The sequence below is a fragment of the Lampetra fluviatilis genome, chromosome 33, assembly GCF_964198595.1.
Source record: "Lampetra fluviatilis chromosome 33, kcLamFluv1.1, whole genome shotgun sequence".
Taxonomy (NCBI): domain Eukaryota; kingdom Metazoa; phylum Chordata; class Hyperoartia; order Petromyzontiformes; family Petromyzontidae; genus Lampetra; species Lampetra fluviatilis.
The window spans coordinates 6,068,017-6,093,511 of record NC_136307.1 but is presented as its reverse complement, the minus strand read 5'-3'; the positions used below and the strand labels follow the sequence as shown (position 1 = coordinate 6,093,511).

Genomic DNA, 25,495 nt, shown 5'->3' with positions numbered 1-25,495 from the left:
AGATTCCAGAGGTTGGTAGAAAAATGGTTAGAAACCAGCATTTAAAATTCACCTGAAATTTTCCAGAATCAAAAGTTTGGCTTTGAGTAAGGGACTATCAGCATAAGGCATTCCGGATCCATAATAATTCTGTATTTCTTTGCAAGTGGTGGGGGGGGGGGGGGGGGTACTGAAATATCAAGCTCTTTAAATAAGGCCTCTCGATTAAATAACCTCGGATATTAATATCAATATAAAATTTATAGAAAAAAAAAATCAATAAAACACCAATTTTCAGGGTTTCAATGGGGGCGATTGCACCCCCCCCCCCCACCATTGAATATGCCACTGCTTTAAGGTGTGACCGGCGAGGTGTCATTAAATCAAGTCGTGGGCTGCATCTGGCCCATGAGCTGTAAGAGGTTCCCCCAACCCCTGGCTCAAACAGCTGTTCAGTCCTCCATTCCCTCATCACGGTCGCACCCACCTGAATTCATATAGAGAAGATTGAGTCCAGCTTGAGCCATAGACAATTCCACCTGCATAGACATAAGCTTGGTTTTAATTGGTCGCAATTACACAAACACACACAAAGAGCACATGGAGGGATCTGCCATAGGAATGTGGAATTTCCACCACCGTCTCAGGGGCTAGCGACAAAGAGGAGCCCTCCCCACTTCGTTAAAGTGTGGAAACCGTCACATTTGTCCAGTGGAGTCCTAACAAACTCGGGGAGCGCGGCAATTGGTCAGATAGGGCCCCAATATTTTTTGGAATAAAGGAAAATACGTGGAACGTAAATTGAATCAGCTCAATAAAAAAATTTAAACCGCGTTTTACACCGTTGTCGAAAACATCATGGTGCTTGTCAAGGACCCCCCCCCCCCCAACTCGTAGCTTTGGCCACCGGGGAGGGGGGGGGCAAGGCACCCCCTGCCCCCACGCTAGTTACGCTTCCGAATCTGTCACATTGCCCAAAACGGTCAAAAAAGCTTGCATCATCTCCTTTGCAATTCTCACCCCCCCCTCCCCCTTCCCAACATTATTGGCGACGGGAACAGTTTGAGTTTTTTTTCACTTTGCAGTCCAATTTTACCAGGGCACCACGGTGGTGAGATGTTAACCACCTCTCCTGGTATACAAGGTCGTGGGTTCGATGAAAACCTTGGCACCTGCTGTATATTTGGAGTTCTTTCCCCGTGGTCGCGTGGATTTCTCTCCTGGTCCTCCGGTTTACCCCCCCCCCCCCAACATTTTAGAATCGACGTGCGTTTCACGTTTTTGGCCGCTACAAATTTCCACGCGATAAGCCACTTCGTTGAGCCATCATGTGACCAAGTCGCTTCTGAAAACGGCCACATAAGATCAGTGAACCTTTCCTGGGTAAAGTAAAAAAAAAGCTGAGTTTAATGAGTTTCTACCTGGACACACCCCGAACTCACCCGGCTCGGTAGCTCTGCACCCAACGCTCTGACATCCACTCCGCACTCCTGGGCCGAGCTCTGCGTCAGGAGGAGCAGAACCAGACCCAGGCTCCAGACCCATGCCGGTCGTTCCATGACCCCTCAAAGAGCAATGGCACCCTGTGCTTAAAAAAACCACACCACATAGTAGGTTTTTACCCTTTTAAACAACTGGTACAAAAACTGACACCTTTATTCAAGGCATCATGTTTGCAATAGCCACAACACAAGTAGTCAAAAAAGCAAACAAAAAGAAGCAACTCTGATAATGATAATAATATGCACTGTCCTTGAAGTTGATTGGTCCACACCCGCGTTCATACCAGCGATTGGTACGACGACCCCACCGTCAAGAAATACCTCTTTGCTTATACCCCCAGACTATACAAAGTTACCAAGGTCACAATACAGAGGCGGGCACATCAGAATATGTATTTATACTGGAGGAATCCGAGGAGCTATAAAAGCTCTTTCACAGATGTTCACAACTCTAGGTCAACGCGGTATTTTTGCAAGGCATGGTGCATGTTGTGTGTGTTTCAGTGTTTTCCAGAGGTTTTTGGGTTAGTGCGTAAAAATGTGTTGCTAACCCACCACCACCCGACACAGCCAATGAGTCAGGTTTGTCACGGAAATAAAAACGTGCCAATTTGTTACTACTGTAGTTAGTTTAGCAACACCGGTGTGTTGGAGCGTAAAGCCGTAAACCCACAACATTTACAATTTGAGTACGGACGTTTCGCCGCCAGTAATTACAAGCAGCATCATCAGGCGATAGCCAGAGTTGGTGTTTTGTAGCCGCGACACGCGCGTTTCACCCACACCACCTCACGCACTTTTAGAATTAGTTCCTGCACGGTATCCATGCCACAGCCTGGAGGACGGGTTTGAGAACCGTTGGTTTAAATGAGCATGGGTAGCACCCAACATCGCGACGAACGAGCTTATATTTATTTTTCAAATCAAGTTTGTATTTATTAATTAATTTTTATTACCACCCCTCGCGAATCGATTAATGGGGTCACCAATTGTGTGTGTGGAGGGGGTCGCGGGTTCAATAATCGTGTGGAGTTGTAGCGCCTCCAGTGGCTGTAGGGGTAGGTGTGGCGCCATGTACGGTACTCTACACTAGGACTGAACGATTAGGCTGCGATTTTTTTAGATTTGAAAAGTAATATTACTTTCTTATTAGAATTGTTGTATTTATTATTAAAACTTTATTTAACTTAATTGTTCTACGTTTGATTGTTCTATTTCATCTTCTTGGTTCTTTCGGTAAAGTCATGTAGAAGGGAAGTAATAAAATAATAAAAATAAAACATAATAAAATAATTCTCACGACGTTTCGGCCACAACGCAATCAGCCGTCCTCAGGTGAAGACCAGGTCTGTCGGGGAGACAGCGTCTGAATGAAACACCACCACGCTTGGAGCGTATATTTATGCTGGGTTGGAAGGGGGGACAGACCTGGTCTTTACCCGAGGACGGCTGCTTGCGTTGTGGCCGAAACGTCGTGAGAATTATTTTATTACGTTTTATTTTTAGTATTTTATTACTTCCCTTCTACGTGACTTTACCGAAAGAACCAAGAAGATGAATCCCTGCAGTCACGAAAGCTTTAAATCGAAATGTTCTATTTCAATTAAAACATTAATAAATACATGTTGGAAGCGTTATTTATAAATGTGTCGTAACCCTCCACCACCCGACACGGCCAAACAGTAAAAAATGGTGTCACGTTTTTCAAAGGACAAAATAATTCACTTCTTTAGACCACCGGTGTGTTGGAGAGAGAAAATCAACAGCATTTTAAAAGCATTTTTTTTAAAACGTGACTTTTTTTTTTACTGTTTGGCCGTGTTGGGTGGTGGAGGGTTACGACACATTTATAAATAACGCGATCCGACCCAAAAACCTATATTATGAACCCTTCAAGGATCGCACCACACAACCGTGTTGCTGCGGTCCCTTCACCGGCTCCCTGTCGGTACCAGAATTGATTCAAAACATAAATTTCTTGCCGATATTCAAGGCCTTCAAATGGACGTGCTCCTCCCTAGAGAGTCACCACACCTCCCCGTCAGCCACACAGTCGAGTCCACCAAGATCATCAAGGTCCTCTCAGATTGCGCATCGCTCACGAATCTCTGGAATTCCTTGCCTCTTCGAGGTCAGCACTTGCGACACGAGGACAATGACAAATCTTCTACTCGACGAAAAACGCGTCCGTTTAAAAATGGCTCCCTTAAGTTAAATTTTAATAACGTCTTTCCCACTTTCCTTGGATGATATCAACTATTTACGCCTCGCCATGCATAGCGCCCCGATAACGAGTGTTTAAAGGGCGCTTTTTAAAAGTGTAAAATTATTATTATTGGCGGAGCTCAAATATTAAAAAAGGCGACACGTGTGTTACCACCCTTAACGTTGCACCGGCTACTGCTTTACCGTATTCTACCGATTACAAGGAGATGTTTGGGGGGGGGGGTAAAGAACAAACCCCTAAATTGTGGCCGATGTAAAGTCACAAAGACAAAGATCCCCTCCCGCCCCCTATAACCTGCAGAGACTGTTGGGGCAAGTGAACCGGATGGCGGCACCCCGGAGAACCATCGCACCTCGGCTCTCGCACAATGTCCGCGATGCAGTCACGGACAAAAACATGTGTCCCAGAAATAAAGTATTTAATTGTATTATTTGGTACCCCGGGGTGCCGCCATAAGGATAAAGTGCTGCCGTTAGCGAGTAGCAACCTACGAAGGGTGGCACACGAGAGGGTTGTGGTAGGTGGCCAGCACAACAACTCTGCCTCGCACATCCCGGATTGCAAGAGGCACAGACGGATTTTAAAATGAGACAAATCTGACGATGCGTGTACGCAAGGACGGTGAACAACAATAACCACGTCAATAGCAGTTGGACTTAAAAACATATATCAATCGGCGACGTTTCGGCAACCGATCCTTCTTCATAGCACATACATGACAATACAGAAGTGCGTCTTACAATCCGGAGAATACGACAATACACACGCACACGGTTACCATTAAGCGAGCTTGAACTTTGAATAAACGCCTCATTGAACGGCATAAATTAAAAACACGGAGGTGTTAAAATGTTCAAACACCAAATAGACACATATTAACAATGCATCAAGTCTGCATTAACCACAAACTGGCGGTAATAAATGCAAACAAATAAGATTGGACAACATGCTCGCCCTCCTCGATGCCGTAATGTGGCGTTTAACCATCTTAACATCTCCCGTATTCATGCCAGAAAAAGGTAGATTATTTTTACGATTCAACTTCTTGATTCTGGCATCATTCGCGTGGCTGTGTTATTACCTTTCGGCGACCGTGTCTCTGCTTGTGGTGTAAACGCACCGACCACACACAGCCAGACAGACAAGACGGGCAAACTTATCTTCTCCGCGCGGCTCAGCACTTTGTGCACAAGCAGGACACGTGGGAGCGACCCTGCCACTTTGCAAAAACGAGAAGGCGTTTTTCTTAAATAGATGCGGGCGGTTCCCGCGGCTTCGGACGCAATTAAGTTAATGCAATTAAATATGGATAATTATTTTTAACACGAGCTTATCAGTTGCACCTGGCCTAATGATCTACAGGTGAGCGATTCAAAACACGCTCTTCTCTGATTACCTATTTGGGAACAGGTGGGTCCGAGTCCATACCTGTCAACCACTTATCAGTGCTCTACCTTATTACAGACCGATTCAGACCTTATTGGTCACCCAGTGCCCTTATAAATCTCAACGTTCATCCTACAAAGTCCCATCATAAGGGAGAAACACATACAAATAGACAAAATTGATTTTTTTTGCCCGTATTGAAACAGCTGTACGCCGTATGGACCTGAAAACGCAATTTCCCTGTAAAAGAATACGGGGTAAACCGTGTGGGTTGACAGGTATGTGAGTTTAACCACTTGCAGGGTCGCGTTCTCTCTGATGGGTGAGCTATTCAGAACACGTGGTCTGAAAGGCGATTTCATTATCACTAAATGCTAATGCCTAAAAAGTATAAAAAATGGCTATTATTCCCCACAAACTTTGCTTTTGTGACCAGGACTTTGTGTGAACGAAAGACACAAATGCACACCGCGTTTTCTCATTGAAAATATGTACATTTCAAAATATCACTGTCCTGGTCACAAAAGCAAAGTTTGTGGGGAATAATAGCCAATAGCCATTTTCTGTACTTTTGAGGCATAAGCAATTAGGAAATAACACTTACTACCCAGGGACAAATGTTACACAGTGATAATCATCAATTATGGAACACGTGATCGAGATGAGCTACTCACATCACGTGCTTTTGGCAGGTGAGATACTGAAAATGTTTGCTTATTGAAACGATCCGTCTCGGAACACATGTTTAGAATCGCCTATGTCTAGCGAGGCTTTGCAAAAGCACGGAGTGTCAATTGTTTAAGAACACGGGGTCTACCATTTGTAAATTGTCATTTGTGGCCAGGTCGCTTCTGAAAAAGCGATAGGCTCAACGGGCTTTATCTGGTAAGTCACAAAAAGAAGTTTAGTTTTATTTGGAGATATTTTTTCAGTGATTTGTTTACCTTTCCTATACTTTGCAATCCTGCCGTGTTTTTGTATTGTCTGCCCCAACTGTGAAAGAGCTTTATGGCTCATCGGATTCCTCCAGTATAAATACATATTCAGATTCGAATGATACATTGCAAACCGGTAGTGATAAAAAAAATCACTGGTATCTGATGTTTTGTTTCAAAACAAAAATATCTAATAGCAAATAATCATGTGTGTGACTACGTCAGCCAGAATGTCTCCGCTCTCGTCACATCTAGGAGGCTAAACAGAGTTGATTGCTTGGATGAACGACCACCACCAAGTATTAATCACTTGGCGATGCTGCTGCGTCGGCCGTGTACACAAACCCAATTCTTGACGAATGTGTCGAGGTTTTTGACAGACTGAAGGTGACTTGAGTGCGCTAACATTATTCAACTGGCCTCCACGTGGAAAACAATTACCTCGAGTACCCAATTGGTGTGGATAAGAATCTTCCAGTGCGGATACACACAAGGGTTGTGGGACATTAAGCGGTAACGCTGTCATCGTTTACCGAATCTATTGATTGGATTCTCCTGGAATTTAGTAGTGCTCTTGACTGGCACGTGTGGACATTCATATGGCAGGGCGGTCTAAATAAACTACCGCGTGGTACAATTTGCACTCGTGTCCCAGTGAAAATGTGGAGCGCTGAACTCGCGTGCTTGCTCGCATCACTGCTGTCGTAAATGCCTCCACTCGAGGGAGCTGAGGTTATTTGGTCACCTCTTCCACAGGCCAGGACGTGTTACGAGCGGAAGGCGTACCCACACTTTACCCCACCACTAACGTGTGGTCTAGCAAGTTTATACTGACGCGGTGGATAACTTTCAACCTGATGCTTTTCCCGCCGCGCCGGGAGATCGAGTCGAACAGGCGCCATCAGGACTGCAAGCACGGTGTGCTAAGCCAACCCTTCCGTTTTTTCAAGTTTAAAAAAGGTAAACATCTCAACAGTATATCAATTGCTGGACATTTGTGTGTGCGGCAAATCGGTAACCAGTTTAACTCTTGAGTTTTTTTTCCATGTGATTACCGGTATTCACACTGGATGAGCCACCCTAGCAAACATCGTCTGTGGGCCATCTGGGATCGCGAGGCCTCATGGGATGGCGGGCACCTGACCCACGCGAATAATGTCGAACACAATGAAAACGCGTGCAGAAGTTTGTTCGATAGGAGTGTGGCTTTAATGCGTCAACATTTTCATTCCACCTCCCGACATTCGCAGCAAACCTCCAGGCCGAAGTACACACCGTGGCTTGATTTAATGTTGCAAGTGGGACATTTAAAAAAAATATACAACGGACGACTTGGAAGCGCAAGAGGATTGTAAAGCACGAAGTTGCCCCCAGGCGCAACAGTTGTGGATGGACAGAGATCTGAGAAGACTGGGGGTTTTAAGCCAACATCTGATATTGATTATCAAGAAGAGAACTTGCCACTATTTAACCGATACCACTTCCACCCCCCCCCCCCAAGACTCGCCCCTTAAAATGGAAATCTCTGGACATGCCCCATCGCCTAATCTATTATATTAAATAACATAAATTATAAAATACAATGTATAAATGAACACACGCGAAGCTTGTTGTGATCACTAACGCAATTGTAGCGAGGCATATATACTTTTTAGATTGTTCTAGTACTTGTTCTTACCCTGTAGTATACTAAAATCAAGTTCAATTCGCTGTGCTTAAGTGCAAACATATGTGGCGGATTCATGAAATGGAAATTTGGCATGCTAGAGGGGCTTGGGCAGGGCTTTCATCTAGCAGTGGATCAAGCGTGGTTGGTGAAAATCTTAAGTTCACCCTTGGGATGCCTTGCCCCGTCTTCCACAAGTGGCTTTGTGGAAGAAGACCCATTGGTTGATGTAAACGGTTAATTCTGGTAATTCCTCCTACCTATTTCGCATAATCAACAATTTGGTAGTGCATCACACTGTTGGGACCACGGTACACTGGATTTCAGCTGGGCTAACTTAACACAGCAAAGTGGGCAGTCATCGCACACCCTGACGAATTCTTGCCATGAATTACCTAAGCGAGGAACGAATAAGAACCGTACAATGCACCAGGTGCAATTGGGTCGCACGACATGATTCACCGCTGTCATCTCCCACACAACAGATAAGAGCTGACCAGCTGGTGGTGGCCCCTACATCCTGCCTCTCGAAAACAGAAAACTGCCTACAAGCCAAGAGCAACACCGCTGACGATGTCATTGTGTTCACCATCCATGCAATAGTAATCCACATCCACACGATGGCCAGTACCGAACCGTGGTGCAAGCAGCACATTTGCTGTTACCATTTTCCAACAAAGATTCCCCGTATAGCCTTAGAATACTTTTTGGGAAAGTGCTGTTAGCGATCACCTTATGAAGGCCGGCACGGCACACGAGGGGGTGGGTGGCCAGCACCACGCCCGGCCGACTTTGTCTCCCTTGTAAGTGTTCACACATTGCACCAGGCACTCATTTGAGTTGACCTTTGGGAGGCCCAGGATCGGTTCAGTGGCTGTGTGCGGGGAATCTAATTTGAGTCACTCGGTTTGTCGTGCAACGGGCTAACCGCTACACTTATCGCTCCCAACAACAACCGCCATTCGCCACTAAGTGGCGGTGACGTCCCCACGACACTTGTGCCAGGCTATGTGCACCTTGAGGCCACGTGAAGTGTCGAACGCCCGCTAGCAGGTCACGGGGCAGACCCAGGTGCCACGGGTCGACTGAGATGACTGGCTGATGCACCACCTGTGCCCCCTACTGTGCGAACTTGCTGTACTTTAGCCACCCGGCGCTCCGCTCGTTGTTGTGAGCGTCGCTCCTCCGCTCTCCGTTGTTGTTGGAGGGCGACTGCCTCCAACTGCCCAGTAGCGTCCTTCACGAGCCGCCTCCACAGAGGCCGATCTTGACACCGCTGGTACCAGTCATCTGGCAAGTCCACTCAGCTCCACATCCTCCTGTACCCCATCACTCCATCTCTTCTCTAGCCCATGTCGCGCCCGTTTAGCCCCCTCGATCCGGCCGAACAAAAGCTGTTTAGGCATGCGGTGACTGGGCATGCGGGCTACATGGCCCAGCCAACACAGCCTTGCCTGCTGGAGCTCACCGATGGGACTTTGTCCAGATCTTTCAAGGATTTGTGATCTCCTTACACAATCCAGCCTGGTTAAACCCAGGATGGATCGTAGGCAGGCCAGCCTAAATGTTTATAACCGGCGAAGATGTTCCATTAGGGGGGTCCACGTTTCGCAAGCGTAGAGAAGGGAGGGAATGACCGTGAAGCTTCGTGTGGAGTGACAGACCAGGTAGCTTCCACACAGCGTTACACAACCGATGAAAAGATAATGCCGCTCGACTGACTCGGATTGAGACCTCTGCTGTTAAACCGGAGTCGGTCATAAGCACACTGCCCAGATATGGGAAACTCTCCACAACTGCCCCATCACCAATTGGGAGTTGTGGGGGTGGAGTGTCCGATGGTACAAATTACCCTGCCAGGTGCTTAGTTTTGGTGGGGCTGATGGTAAGGCCCCACCTCTTAGTGGCAAGCTCCAGGTTTAGCAGCAGCGCCTCCAACTCCTCCTCTGAGTGAGCAGCGATTACCAGATCATCGGCATACATAATATGGTTGAGCAATAGGGAGCTCGCTCCCAACATACACATGCATACAGGCAACTCTCATTTGACTCGCACATTTAAACTTAGAAAAACACAGATCAGTCTATGCAGCTGCTTTTTGTGCAAGGTATATAAAAAAAAACTAGAATAAAAAACACATTTACAATAAATTCTAAACAAATATATAGTAATAATAAAAACAGACATTTTTATAAAATGGGAATGGACGAGTTAACATTTCAATAATATAATGCACATTTACAAATAAAAAATCGTACAAAAAAATGCTAAAGTTGCACAAGTTCGGAAGCATTAGGAAACATGTTGTCACGTGAAGTAGCGTGTGGGAGACTGTGTTATGTGACGAGCGTTGTGTGACGGACGCGTGTTTATGTCCACCTGGAGGAAAATAATCTCGCGGAAACCCCACACTCCATGGGTCCTATTACCCAACCGGTCTAAATACGGATTCACACCTCCGGCGATCAGTAGCGCAACCATTCCTTCTTGGAATCGCACAACTCAATCGCCTCCTTACACGTGAACGTCCCTGGTTTTGAAGACGTCCGCATATAAGTGATTCAATCGCACAGAGCCAAGTTGCGCAACCGATCGCTCAGGTGCCGACCTGTCTTAAGGCCTGTCAAGGACAATGTCCTCCTTACCCCTGAAAATCAAAGGAAACCGCCCCAGACTTGACGCGCCTACCAAACCTTTGCACGGCATTGCATGGCTAATCTGCAGTGCAGTTGCGACTCGTGTAAGTTTACAATGTGGACTGGGTTTAGCAGACTGCAGAGTGCACTCGTGCTTGCTAGATTTAACAGTTGGGGTGAGGAAGGGAGCAAGGCAGAGGCATTTGGAGAAGCCCCCCCCCCCCGATTGGGGGAGGCAGATCAGCTGCGGCACAAGTCCGTCTGGACGTGGAGACACACCCGGCCACTAATGGGACACTGCGTTGTGAAAATTGCATGTGCGCGGCCACAAAAGCGCTTCTTTGCAATTTTGCAACTCTTAACTATCCAAGGCATCAACGCCGTTACGAAGGCCACTGCATAACTGGATGAGCCTTTTAACTCCGGATTGGTACAACGGTGTGCCGATCACTGCTCTGATCCATTACACCTTCAAGGTAGGGGCGGTTTTGTGGTCTCTCCTAAGTCCAAACACCTATCTATACTTCAGAAGAGGTAGCAGCATTGGCTGCATATGAAATTAATATCAGTGGTATTTTCTTTCCTTTAAATTTGCCAAAGGCAGCAGCAAATGGTGAGCAATAGAAATTGCAGCAGGGCCAAGTATTGCCGCTGAAGCAAAAGTGCAGCTACAACACATCCTCAGCCTAACCTCTTCTCACCCCCTAACAGTCTTTCACACATCGATCCAACACTCGCTCCAAAGCACAGCTTGCAGAGACGACAAGCAAGCGATCACTCCGTGCCGCACGCCACCCTCACGATCCAAGCCCAATACTAACAGCCCTGCAGTTGGTGGACATGTCAGGCTTATAAAGAGGGCCCACTATTCAATCTAATATCAAAGCATGGGAGGGCTTTAAGTCTGCACAAGGGGTCCCAATTTGAGATCCCCCCCCATGACAAACAATAAAAGTGCTATCTTCCCCATCCGCCCACCCATCATCCCCTCCCAGTGGGCCCCAGATCTGCATCATGCAACTAGCGCCCCCTAGCGCTTGGTAACGCAGCCACCTGCTCCAGTCAACGGGAAAAAACGTGCGGCTTACGGTAGGGACCGTGCGTGCCGCGGTGTGGCGTGCGCGGTGCGATGTTGCGGTGTGACGTGGCGTGGCGAGGTGGCTCAGAGTGGCGGGGGGCTCGCAACCCATCCGAAGGCCTGACGGATCCTGTGGAAGTAGTGGCGCTGCCAGTCGTGGCGCGTGGCCTCCTCGTGCCTGAGCGGCACGTGCAGGCAATCGAGCCGCAGCTCCGTGTTGCCGCCGTCGGCCTTCCGTAGTCGCAGCGTCACGTCGGCGTAGTGCTCTGCGTCGCACCGTCACACCGGCAGGCAACGGGGGGAGAGCGAGGAAGGGTAAGGGCGCGTAGATTCATCCATTCATCCATTCTCATGGTCAACGATACGTTTGGCTGCTAGAAATGTCCACGTGATGAGCCACTTCGTTGAGCTATCATTCGTGGCGAGGTCGCTTCTGAAAAAGAGAAATGTAGCTCAGTGGGCCTTGTCTGGTAAAATAACAAAATAGTTTAAGTTTTTAGTAGTATGCGAAAGGGAGAGGGGGGGCACTGTTGCAGATTTTTTTAATTCATCCAAAAAAAATCTGTCCGAAAAACACTCAATTTCGGAGGATATGCAGCTCAGTAAAATTTTTAAAAAGACCTGAAGCTATGGTGACGTCAGTTCTGCTGCCAATTTCCTGCCAAAAGTGGTGTCACATTGCATAGGATTACAGGCGTGCGTTGTATCCACCAAGCCCGAGATGGAAGATGGCATTTACACTCACCCTCTGGCCACGTCTTGCATCGCCACTTCATGACAATTCGCTCATTCTCAACCTGCAGGCAAACACACAGAAGACACAGTACACACACTCTTGTTGTTCACGTTGTTGTTGTAATTTAGACTTGAGGGTTATGGATCATAGTGGGCGGTAAGTCGAACATTCGTGCCTGAAGTGAAATCCATTTCCGTTTACTCTTAAATGAATATAATGGGGAACAAACATCACTGAAGTGGTTCAGAGTTGAGGTTTAAGATTCAGTTTCGTACAGTGGTGATGATTTGTATTTCGCATGAGGAGGTATGTTTATGAGTAAGCATATTTCTCATCCACTTGAAAATCCACTGCTGGATAAAGGCCTCCCAAAAATGTGTCAGCTGTGGTGGTTGTATTGACCGTACTTCATCATGCTGGTCAGTGCCGGTAGGTAAAGGTGGGGTCATGACCCGTTAAGATATAACGCACCACTTAAGATGTCCAGGTTTTTAGCACAGTGCACTAACCACTGTGCCACTGCTAAAATTGATTATTAAAATATATTCATAATGATTTTTATGCCGAGTGTCTGCTGCTGCTGTGTCCTGTACGGCGCATTGATATCCTTGATGAAAAGCGCCACATAAAAGGAATTATTATTCGTGTCTAGAGTTTTGTTTCACGGTTGTGGGTGAGAATTTAAGGGTCAGTGTTTAGGGTTGGAATGAGATTTGGGCACAGGGTCAGCTGGAGCGGGGCCTCACCAGCTCGCAGAACTCGCCGCTCACGTTCCCGTTCAACATTCGGATGCGGCCACCCTTCTCCGGCTCCACCAACGCTGGGGCATTTGTGAAGAGGGACACCAGCTACACAGCAAGACAAAGATCCCACTTAACAAACCTGTTGAAGACAAGTGCTAGTAGCCGAGGACCTACGAAGGCCAACAGCACACGCCTGGCCACCTTTGTCTCCCCAGTGGTCATGTTTACACATTGGACCAGGTACTCATTTAAGGCGACTTAGGGGAGGCCCACAACCAGATCAGATATTTGTGACCAGTGTTGGCCATAAGTGGGAATAAAACTAAAGATGCAGAGTTCATCGTGCAGTCCCCTTACCACTACACCAACCGCTCCCCCACAAATAGATCCATCACAATAACAGCAACCACCATTGACCATTAAGTGGCGGTAATGTTACCGCAGCGCTTGTGCCAGGCTAGTCCTCAAAGCCTTAACAGACTGTTGGGGCAAGTGCTGTGAGCAATCACCTACGAAAGACGGAATGGCAGACGAGGGGGGTGGGTGGGCAGTACCTTGTCTCCCGAGTAGCGATTTTTAGACATCATCCCACGTACTCATTTGAAGCCGAGTCGACTTAGGCGAGGCCCAGGACCGGTTCAGATAATCGTCACTGTTGGTGGCCGTGAGCGGGAATCGAACTCAGGATGCTGGGTTAGTAGCGCTACGCGCTAGCCGTTACACTCCCACTCCCCACAGGGTAGATCCCCACCCCCCCTCGCACACAGCGGCATCGTTATCTCTGGCCGCACCTCCTGGGAGGTGAATGTGCGGTACAGCTCCTCGGCGCACGTGGGGAACGTCTCCATTAGAACCACGGAACACGTCGGGATGCGAACTCCGACCTCCTGGCTTGGCCGCCGGGCACAAGCGTCTTTCTGCTGTGCAGAAACACAAGCAAACACAACACGCACATTATACACCTAACACAGGCACAATACATACAACACACGCATTACACTATACATGTGCCAACACGCACTATACACACGCAACACATGCACTATACACACGCAACACATGCACAATACTCACAATGCATAACACACGCCACATGCCACGTACATACCACATACAACATAAAGACAGCACACACATGACACACACTACACGCCTCGGTAAGGAGACGGTTCCCCCAGCCGTGCTTTAGGTAATTTGAACACGACGCTGGAGGTCGTGGTGCCACACCGACCCACCTGCTCGTCGTGTCCGATCGGCAACGTGGCGTCCGGCATTTGGCGAGTGATGCCATTCTTGGCGGGGAGAATCATGCCCTGCGTGAACTCTTTACCAGCGGCGAGCGGTCAGAGACGCGGGGAGGTGTCGGGGTGGAGACACAGCGAAAAGAGACACGCAGAAACACAAAGGTACAGGGACACAGACACAGAGGTTTAACCATCAGCGTACACGTTATTGCGAGTGTAAATCCGTGGTGTAGCTTGCACTTGTCTGTCCTAGAAGGGCCAGTAGGAAGCACAATAATGATCACTGTGGAAGTGAATGGCAAGTATTCAAAAGTACAATTGGTTTGGATTTTCTACTTTATTCACAGAATGTTGCTGTATTTGTATACTTTGCATTTAAACGCATGACTATTAGAAGTAATGTTATTAAGTGTAATTCATCATCATCATGAGCAACGGTCTTTCCACTGCTAGATGAAGACCTCCCCATGTCATTACCATCCCTTACTGTCCGCCGATGCCACAATCAATCTCACTCATCGCTCCGTCTCCGCAGCATGTCCTGCCCAGCCTTGCTGACTTTCCTTAACGGTTCCACGCGACGCCTCTGGTTGAAAGAAATCTGAATTAACTTCCAATGCCCGTGGGTCGCGGCCTCCTCACCGGACTTGAGTGTGCGGACGTAAGTGACCAGCGCGTGCTTGATGCCGTCGACGCCCGCAGTCCTCATCACCTCCAAGAGCGGCGTGTCCGCCTCATCCTTCTTGAGGCTCACCACCACCTGCCGCCCCCCCCGGATGACACGAACGTTCGGTATTAGCGCCTATCCTGTTGTGCAAGGCTATAGCACGGGTGGCTACGTACGGTGCGAAAGAAGTTCAACATACATGCGTTTCACATACGTAGTCTCCAGCAGTGTTAGAGTCAGGTGGCGGTGTTCGTTGCGTGCAATCCAAATTGAGTAATTCGGACCACGAAGCCGGCACACAATGGCTAATGGCTTTCTCATTTCGAATGACGACAGAGGGATCTTTAACGTCCACTTTGAAGCAGACGGCGCGTATTATACGGTTAATACACCCGCAGTAATAACCGGGTGGGGGGGGGGGGCCTGACAAATTTGAACCGTGTGAACCTCTGCTTCAAAGCTCCTTGAGAATAAACAGGCAGGAGGGTGGGGCGCTCCCGCCAGGGTCAGCAGTGATGCACCTCTATCTCGTCAATGTCGTTCTCCTCCGAGAGGTTGGGAATCTTCACGATACCACTGTACTTGGTGCCCATGGCACTGCCAGTAGCTGCAGGGAAGCGAGACGGACACGACGCACAGTTTAGAAAGAGAAAGCAAAACCGGGGGACATCAAATCGGCAGCCAGGTGAGGGAGTCTTCAACGTACGAGTAAAAGGGCTGAAAACGCATCGCCCGTCAAGACACCGAGGGATCGGTAACCTAACGCTTATTCAAGCGCCTCCCGATTAACACGGTTGGCTAAGTACGGTGCGAAAGAAGTTCAACAACCACATGTAGAAGAGGACAGTCGGCCAAACGATCAAATAAACCGAAATGACCCAGTGACCAAACACTTCATTGGGAATGTAGCAATTGGTCACCTGCCCCAACCTCTTCCTGAAATTCAATCAATTGTCAGAATTTTGGGTTGTCATTTAAGAATGAATTCATTTGTCTTAATTTTGTACCTCTTCTTGGCATTATTTCTCACTCTCGATTATAAATGTTTCGTCTGCTCTACGAGCATACATTTCTCATGATTAAATTTACATACGATTTGCATAAACTGTAAATGACTTTCATCACATGCACAATATGATTGTGTCACAAATGTAGGAATGATAAATAAGTCTTAATAATGCCCTTTAATTAGCGAGGAAAGCCTCATTGAGTCTCGAGACTATTTTATTCAAGAGGGCCCTACATTGTGGTACTTGACCAATGCCATTAATGAGTGCTTGGCTCATAGTGCAGCATATATGTACGTTGAACTTCTTTTGCACCGTACGTAGCCAACCGTGCTAATCGAAGGTGCAGTGCGCCAACCCCTGCGATGTCACTCCACCTTTTTGTACGGCCGTCATAACAAAAGCGCAAACACAGTCCCACAACGGGGACTGCTACTGCAACCGGAGTTCCCATACCTGTCAACCCCTAATCAGTGCCAACCTTATTACAGACCAATTCAGACCCTATTGGTCACCCCGTGCCCTTATAAATCTCAACGTTCATCCTATCACAAACGGCTGCACGCCGTATGGACCCAAAACTCAATTTCCCTGTACTAGAATACGGGTAAGCCGTATGGGTTGACAGGGATGTGTTCCTGTCCCTGCTGGTGCTGGCCCGCGCCACACCTTGCCAAGCGAGCTCCAGGTCCCACTCGTAGAAGAAGATGAGCTTGCCCTTGCGATTGTTGCAGGAGGCCTCGCCCTGCACGCGGGTGACCTCCGTGACCTCGCACGTCCCGTCCACAGAGGTTGCCCGCACGTCCAGGAGCAGCTGCCGCAGCAGATCCTCTGACCACTTGGTCACATCGCGCTCCGTCCTGCAGCGGCGAGTCAGGTGGTGTTTTAGGTCGGAGGTGGTGGCATCAAAGGAAGGCACACAAGCCAAAAATGTAATGGCCGTTTTCCTGTACATTAAGGGTGTGGAACCTACAGCCGACAGGCTAATTACGGCACACAGCCACGATACGTAAGGCCGGGTACAAACTGCTGAGCAGATCGATGCTTGAAAGCAGATCTCTCTATTGTAACCAACTGGTTAAGCAAACTGCTCACAACTGGTTGCAGAAATGTCCATGAGATTGAGATGCATGCAACTAATATGAGCAACTGATTGCTTAAATGTAGACCTGCCTTTACACTTAAAAATTACCCCTTTTCAACTGGTTTGCTTAACTTGATTCCTCTGTTCGTCGTGGTCAAATCTTGAAATACAAATTTCGTCCGCTTCCCGTTGTCCAATCAATTTTACATTTTGCACACGTACTCAGATCCGGTGACAATGCATGCCTGTATCAAAATCGGCATAAATTAATTCGCTAATTTAAAGCAATTAACATTTTGTTTGGACGCCTTATTATTTATATATATATTTGTGTGTAGGTCAAAAACGCCGTGGTCCCTAAACTGAGGAATCGGCTCGCACAAAACGCAGGCGCCATTGACGTACTTCTCGACCGTGAGTTAAACGAAGTTGTTAATAAACCGTTGTTTAAAAAAAAAATGTTTTAAAGGAGTTTATGAGTTAAATGATTCCACAAAGACATAGACGATAATACACGGAGCAACTTCATAAACGGCATGGGACCAGCTCCGTGAATTCAGATGTACATTGGTGCAATCATTAAATCTCTTTTTTGCATGGGTCGAATGCGTCAGACAATTAGGGTTATAATTACGATAGAAGTAATGTGTGCACCATTATTGACACGGGAGACAAACTGACTTGTTTAATTCATGCTTGGATGCTGATGGTGCATTTATTTTAATTTCTTTGTCAAACCATTGACTTTTTCCATAAATAAGGAATATTTTCTAAAACGTAGCCTCCAAAGTTACTTCCTAAAACTGTCTAAATGACACCCCATATGCATTTCTGATATCAAGGGTAATCTGCAATCAAGGTCGCAGTTTCAATCTCGTGGCGCAGCCGTGGGCAGAATTATAAAAATCCTCACCCAGCAGTATAGATTGGTACACCAGTTAGTCGATCGGCACGTCACATGCGGTGGGGTAAAGTGTGAGTATCCCCACGTCTGGCCAGCGTGGAAGAGGAGGCTGAAACACCATCAAGAAGGGCAATTTAGCAATTACTTGCACTAGCAGTGGAGCAAGTAATTGCTGGGCTGCAGTTATTTTTTATGTTACTGGGATGATTTACATGAGGTATATTGTTCTTGTACTGGTAGGAACCTCCTGGTTCCACCAGCCCACAGGGGATTATTGTGTCCGTCCGTCCGTCGTGCAGGGAGGGGCTGGGTGGGGAAGGAGGGCTGGGTGGGGAGGGGAGGGTGGAGAGGGGCTGGGTGGGGAGGGTGGGGCTGGGTGGGGGGTGGGAGGGGTGGGGCTGGGTGGGGAGGGTGGGGCTGGGTGGGGAGGGGAGGGTGGAGAGGGGCTGGGTGGGGAGGGTGGGGCTGGGAGGGATGGGGCTGGGTGGGGAGTGGCTGGTCACCCCGTGGTGCCCTTATAAAACTCAACATTTAACCTACTCACGCCGGCTTGTGCCCGCCCTCACAGTCGGGCATATTTGCAGAATACACCACGTCGCCGTTGACCCTGGCCATTGACCGAGCAACCCAACGTTCCTACCAGCTCCCTCCGCAGGAATGTGTTAAACCGATATCTTGAAAAAAAAAAACTGTGCTCAATTTCTGATTAGGGTCCATCATTACCAGCACCACCAACGTCCGTCCCTTCGTGGTTGGAAAAATCAGCACCACTGAAGTGACCGAATGGTGGCAAGTCAAGAATAATATAATACTCTTATATTATACAAGCGCACAACTTTATCTGTGATGATAGTGCATTGTCTTTGAGCTGTACGCCTTTTGGCGTCCTCTGGTCGAGCACCAATTGGGTCGAGGCTCAAAAGAAAGCCGTCCCTTGGTGTGGACCAATCAGTTTCAAGGACAATGCATATATTATCAGTGTGTTTTTTGTTTGCATTTTGACTGCAAGCATTGTGGTTAATGCAGACATGAATCCTTGTAAAAAGGTTTCAGTTTTGTTGCCAGAAAAAAGGGGGAAACCCCTATTATTACAATTCAAAGATGTTTAATTTAAAACTTCAAAACGGAGCATCGGGTACTTGTCTGAATGCGTCGTTCGTGTGCAATTTTTGGTGACTTTCCTGGCCAAAGGCCGTAAATGGTTGATTATTATCTGTCATAGAAATGTGGAATTTCAACAATTTGCACCAGACCCAAGGAAAACCACCACCATGAGGCAGGAATATAATCTATAAACAGCCCTCACGCCGTATCCGCCACGGGGCCTTTGTGACCATACTTCACCACGGTGGGCAGTGCGGGTTGGTAAATAAGGGGGGTTGTAACACAGCGTGGTACATCTACTGGACATCTGTGAAAAAGAGCTTTATAGCTCATCGGATTCCTCCCGTATAAATATTCTGAGAGCGATTCAACTGAAAAGAGCATCAAATGTATTGCAATGTGCTTTACACGAAACGTCGATTTCTTTAAAGACTGAAAGTCACGGCTTAAGTTGCATCAGCTAATAGAATGCTGCTCGAATTACACACTCCCAGAATGCCGTGCGACTGATGGGATGTGCGTAATTCTAGATTTGAAACATTCGTGACTGCAAGGATTCATACTCATTGGGGTTTTTTTTCCCGGTAAAGTCACGTAGGTAAAACATTAAATAAATTAAAACAACTTCTTGGTTCTTTCGGTAAAGTCACGTAGAAGGGAAGTAATAAAATAATAAAACATAATAAAATAATTCTCACGACGTTTCGGCCACAACGCCACAACGCAAGCAGCCATCCTCAGGTGAAGACCAGGTCTGTCGGGGAGACAGCGTCTGAATTCATTCATTCAGATGCTGTCTCCCCGACAGACCTGGTCTTCACCTGAGGATGGCTGCTTGCGTTGTGGCCGAAACGTCATGAGAATTATTTTATTATGTTTTATTTTTATTATTGTATTACTTCCCTTCTACGTGAAAGAACCAAGAAGATGAATCCCTGCAGTCACGAAAGCTTTAAATCGAAAAATGAAAACAACTAAATTAAATCACAGTGTGTGACACACTTAAGCGGTTGCGCTCTCGCTACCGTTGTCCCCACCTGAAGAAGGACGCTTGTGTTGCGTCCGAAACGTCGTGATTTAATTTACGGTAGTTGTTTTCATTTATTTTATTTTTTACCTACGTGACTTTACCGGAAAAAAAAACCAGAGTAGGGATGTGCATACTTTTGTAAATTACATGTTCAGCTAATTAAACTGGTCAACACACTTTTTCTGGCATAAGGTATTCCAACGGGTTGAAGGTAATTTTGGGGTGCTGATTCCAAATCTGCCATCAGTTTTTGTCTATCACATCAGGTTTTTTAGATATCAAACATTGCATTTTCAATAAAAACTGCAGAAGAAAAATATTAAATAAATGTGGATATCTACATAAAATGATATTATAAACACACTATCCTAAAAATACAGCACCATATTTTAACACTAAAGCAGTCACTGACTCGCAACAACTTGCAATCATAAGTGACAGATTTAATTTTGGGTAAAATCAATGAAAATAGGGTATGCTGATAGCATAAAATGAGATGTGATAGAGCAAATCTGAGATCAGATTTGGAATCAGCACCCTAAAATAAGTCTAAAACAGCTGCAAAAGTCCAGGCCAGAAATTTTTTTTTTTGTTGACCAGTGTTATTGATTTTTTTTTTCGATTTAAAGCTTTCGTGACTGCAGGGATTCATCTTCTTGGTTTTTTCGGTAAGAATGATTTTATAATGTTTTATTATTAATTTATTATTTCCATTCTACGTGACTTTACCGAAAGAACCAAGAAGACAGTGTTATTGACATTACACGCAACGAGAACGTCAAGATGATAATTGTGCACGCAGCCTTTGCTCACTCCACTGCTGAATGAGGGCCTGCTAGCGAGGCGCGCCCACGTGCGAGTGGCGAGATGGTCGCTGGACCATCCATCCCTCGCCTCACCGGTCAAAGTGCACGGTGGGCGAATCCTGTACGTCAGTTAGAACGGGAAGAGGACATTTAATGCAGATATTGCACACGTTGCTTAGCATCGCTGCACGTAGCTATACGATACAAACCGAGAGGCTTGACGATAATAGCGCGAATTATTAATGAGCGGATGTACACACGTGAATTCATCATCGGTGTCACAATTTGCATTTATACTGGAGGAATCCCGATGAGCTATGTACATCGCAGATGTACACTTGACGATAATTATACATTAGCGGATGTACACACGCGAATTCATCATCGGTGTCAGAATGTATTTATACTGGAGGAATCCAATGAGCTGTAAAGATATTTTTTTCCCTTAGATGTCCGGAGACATCGGAGGCGATATGGGAGACGTGGGGTTTTTAACGAAGCTTATTCCGCACAAATTATCGTGCGCATCCCCGGCACGTTGAGTGCGCCACATTCCGATAAAACGATTTGGTGATGCTGCTGCTGCTGCTTCGGTAGTTGGTGCACAATCACAATGAAACGTTACAACGACAAGCAATATCGCCCATCAACAATATCGCCCATCAACAATATCACCCATCAACAATATCACCCATCAACAATATCACCCATCAACAATATCACCCATCAACAATATCACCCATCAACAATATCACCCATCAACAATATCACCCATCAACAATATCACCCATCAACAATATCACCCATCAACAATATCACCCATCAACAATATCACCCATCAACAATATCACCCATCAACAATATCACCCATCAACAAATAGCACCCATCAACAAGCAATACCACCCATCAACAAATACCACCCATCAACAATATCACCCATCAACAATATCACCCATCAACAATATCGCCCATCAACAATATCACCCATCAACAATATCACCCATCAACAAATAGCACCCATCAACAAGCAATACCACCCATCAACAAATACCACCCATCAACAAGCAATACCACCCATCAACAAATACCACCCATCAACAAGCAATACCACCCATCAACAAATACCACCCTTCAACAAACAATATCACCCATCAACAACACATACCACCCATCAACAACAAACAATACCACCCATCAACAAATAATACCACCCATCAACAACAAACAATACCACCCATCAACAAACAATACCACCCATCAACAACAAACAACACCACCCATCAACAAATAATACCACCCATCATCAACAAATAATACCACCCATCAACAACAAACAATACCACCCATCAACAAATAATACCACCCATCAACAACAAACAACACCACCCTTCAACAAACAATATCACCCATCAACAAGCAATATCACCCATCAACAACACATACCACCCATCAACAACAAACAATACCACCCATCAACAAACAATACCACCCATCAACAACAAACAACACCACCCATCAACAACAAACAACACCACCCATCAACAACACATACCACCCATCAACAACAAACAATACCACCCATCAACAAACAATACCACCCATCAACAACAAACAACACCACCCATCAACAACACATACCACCCATCAACAACAAACAATACCACCCATCAACAAACAATACCACCCATCAACAACAAACAACACCACCCATCAACAACACATACCACCCATCAACAACAAACAATACCACCCATCAACAAACAATACCACCCATCAACAAACAATACCACCCATCAACAACAAACAACACCACCCATCAACAACACATACCACCCATCAACAACAAACAATACCACCCATCAACAAACAATACCACCCATCAACAACAAACAACACCACCCATCAACAACACATACCACCCATCAACAACAAACAATACCACCCATCAACAAACAATACCACCCATCAACAACAAACACCACCACCCATCAACAAATAATACCACCCATCAACAACAAACAACACCACCCTTCAACAAACAATATCACCCATCAACAAGCAATATCACCCATCAACAACACATACCACCCATCAACAACAAACAATACCACCCATCAACAAACAATACCACCCATCAACAACAAACAACACCACCCATCAACAACACATACCACCCATCAACAACAAACAATACCACCCATCAACAACAAACACCACCACCCATCAACAAACAATACCACCCATCAACAACAAACACCACCACCCATCAACAAACAATACCACCCATCAACAACAAACAACACCACCCATCAACAACAAACAACACCACCCATCAACCATGGCCAATCCACTGCTGGATGAGGGCCTTCCCCTCACCCCCAAGCTAAACTACCCCCACCACCACCCACCACGACCCAGCTGACCTAGCGACATCCACGCAACGCAATTCTCTTCGTAATGTCGCCTTCACTTCGCTGTCGTGCAACACGCGACCACGAGAATTAGTGAACGATGCCGCGGGAGTTATTGATGTTGTTGTTGATGTTGTTGTTGTTACGCACCAGTGCCAGTTGTTGACGTTCGTGGCGTCCGCCCGCTCCTCCACGATCCACCTCGGGTCTCCCTCGCCCCACTTGGCCATGGCGACAACAACAACAACCACCACCACCGACTACGACAGACACACAAACAAACAACAAAGAGTTTGCAACAAAATGAAAAACGTGCGCTCATGAATTAGTTGATCTCTCGCTTGATTGCAGAGGGAGGAGGGGGAGGAGTCAGAGCCGTGACCCGGAAGCAAAGAACCTTCCAGACGTGACCCCCAAAGACAAAGGTCCCCCGTGTAGCCTTGCCACAGGCTGTTGGGCAAGTGCCGTCAGCGTGCAGCGCCTATGAAGGTTGCCGGCACTGTGGCACGCGAAGTTGGGGCAGCAACCAACCACGCCCGGCCGCCTTTGTCTCTCTCCCCCCCCGCCCCCCCCACACAGCGGAGATGTTAATTACCCACCCGCCACCGGGGTGCTTATTTGAGGCCGAGTCGACCCTAGGGGAGGCCCAGGACCGGTTCGGATATTTGTCCACTGGTGGTGTTGGTGGCCGTGAGCGGGAATCGAACAATGCGGTAGTTTTACCGGGGGGGGGGGGGGGGTTTGCGTAACGTGATGATGTCATCGCGTCGTTGCCATAAGCGCGTTGCGACGTCTACGTTGTGACGTCATGACGTCTGCGTTGTGTGGTCTACGTTATGACGTCACGACGTCTGCGTTGTGACGTCACGACGTCGCGCGCGTGTTGTCGGGTCAGTATGAGGTCAACACTTTTCCAAGGGCGCGTGTGTTGAACTTCTTTCGCACCGTACGCGGCCGAAAGTGCGAATCGGAGGTGCGGGTTTGAAGTACAGCAAAACTAAACACAAAAAATCAGCTTGAAAGACACGAGTTCGTCAATCTAGGTGATTTTAAAGTGCGTAGCGTAGCTCCGGCGGCTTCCGAAAATTGGAAGAGCGTTCCAGACGGCTGCAGAAGCGCGTTCGAAGGCGCGCGACGCGGTGACCGACAACCCCAAAGGGTTCAGAGCAGCGAGACCCCTTTACTGAAAAACGAGAAATAAATCCAAGAAACGGAGGCACTGATCCATTTAGCTGTCACGTAAGGCAGTCTACTGTTGGAGAACACATTCCTGCGGAGGGAGCTGGTAGGAACGTTGGGTTGCTCGGTCAATGGCCAGGGTCAACAGCGGCGTGATGTATTCTGCAAATATGGCCGACTGTGAGGGCGGGCACAAGCCGGCGTGAGTAGGTTAAACGTTGAGTTTTATAAGGGCACCATGGGGTGACCAGCCCCTCCCCACCCAGCCCCTCCACCCAGCCCCTCCACCCAGCACCTCCCACCCCCCACCCAGCCCCTCCCCACCCAGCCCCTCCCTCCCCACCCAGCCCCTCCCTGCACGACGGACGGACACAACAATCCCCTGTGGGCTGGTGTAACCAGGAGGTTCCTACCAGTAAAAGGGTCTACTGTCCATGTCTACTTATGGGTGGACGGGTTACTAATTGAGTTTGCGTAGTAGCAACACTCATGTCCAGCACTTGGTGAACCCTATATGCCCCCCCCCCTCCCACCACCTCCATAGCAAAGGACATTATAAATACCTAGGACAGTCGTTTCTGGCTTGGCTCTCATACAAAGGCTGAGTGAAGACAACGCTATACTCTTTGGTTCTTCGGTAAAGTCACGTAGGTATAAAATAAATCACGTTTCAGGCGCAACACAAGCATCCATCATCAGGTCGGAAAGCACAGTCTGCTGCTGAGGCAGACTGTTTTAAACGTGATTTTCATTTTTGTTTCATCATTTTCAAACTGTTTAAAACAGTCTGACTCAGCAGCAGACCGTAATTTCCCGCATGATGATGGATGCTTGTGTTGCGTCCGAAACGTCGTGATTTATTTTATACCTACGTGACTTTACCGAAAGAACCAAAGAGTATGGATTCCTGCAGTCACGAATGCTTCAAATCAAGATTGAAGACAACACTTTTGGAGCTGACCCTTACGTGAGACCTTAACTACTGTCCAGTTTCCTGGGTGAAACGTGGGCTGAGTTTTGTTTCCCAATCATGCCCAGTTGGCTCACAAAACTTAGACGAATTCTATTGTTTTTAGCTATTGGGGGGGGGGAACCAGAAAACCGAAGGAAACCCATGCAGAACTCCACACAGTACGGTGTTCAAGTCAAGATCGAAGCCAAGTCCTTTCT

The 25,495-nt window shown here is 47.1% G+C and overlaps 1 protein-coding gene across 3 annotated transcripts; it reads right to left on the bottom strand.

Annotated features, from left to right (window-relative positions):
• Nucleotides 1-7,215: 7,215 nt before the first annotated feature.
• On the bottom strand, nt 7,216-23,831 carry LOC144943981 (activator of 90 kDa heat shock protein ATPase homolog 1-like). 3 transcript variants are annotated; one of them, XM_078871926.1, is made up of 10 exons: nt 23,746-23,831; nt 23,297-23,406; nt 16,476-16,666; nt 15,321-15,406; nt 14,775-14,892; nt 14,124-14,212; nt 13,680-13,808; nt 12,892-12,993; nt 12,155-12,206; nt 7,216-11,675 (listed from the first exon to the last, which is right to left on the bottom strand). In XM_078871926.1, the coding sequence occupies exons 2-10, from the start codon at nt 23,374-23,376 to the stop codon at nt 11,494-11,496; spliced, it is 1,029 nt and encodes a 342-aa protein (XP_078728052.1). In that variant the 5' UTR covers nt 23,377-23,406; nt 23,746-23,831; the 3' UTR covers nt 7,216-11,493. The 3 variants fall into 3 exon arrangements, with proteins under 3 accessions (XP_078728052.1, XP_078728051.1, XP_078728053.1); XM_078871925.1 differs by lacking the exon at nt 23,746-23,831 and having other exon boundaries at nt 23,297-23,674; XM_078871927.1 differs by lacking the exon at nt 23,746-23,831 and having other exon boundaries at nt 13,680-13,805; nt 23,297-23,674.
• Between the last annotated feature and the right edge of the window lie 1,664 nt (nt 23,832-25,495).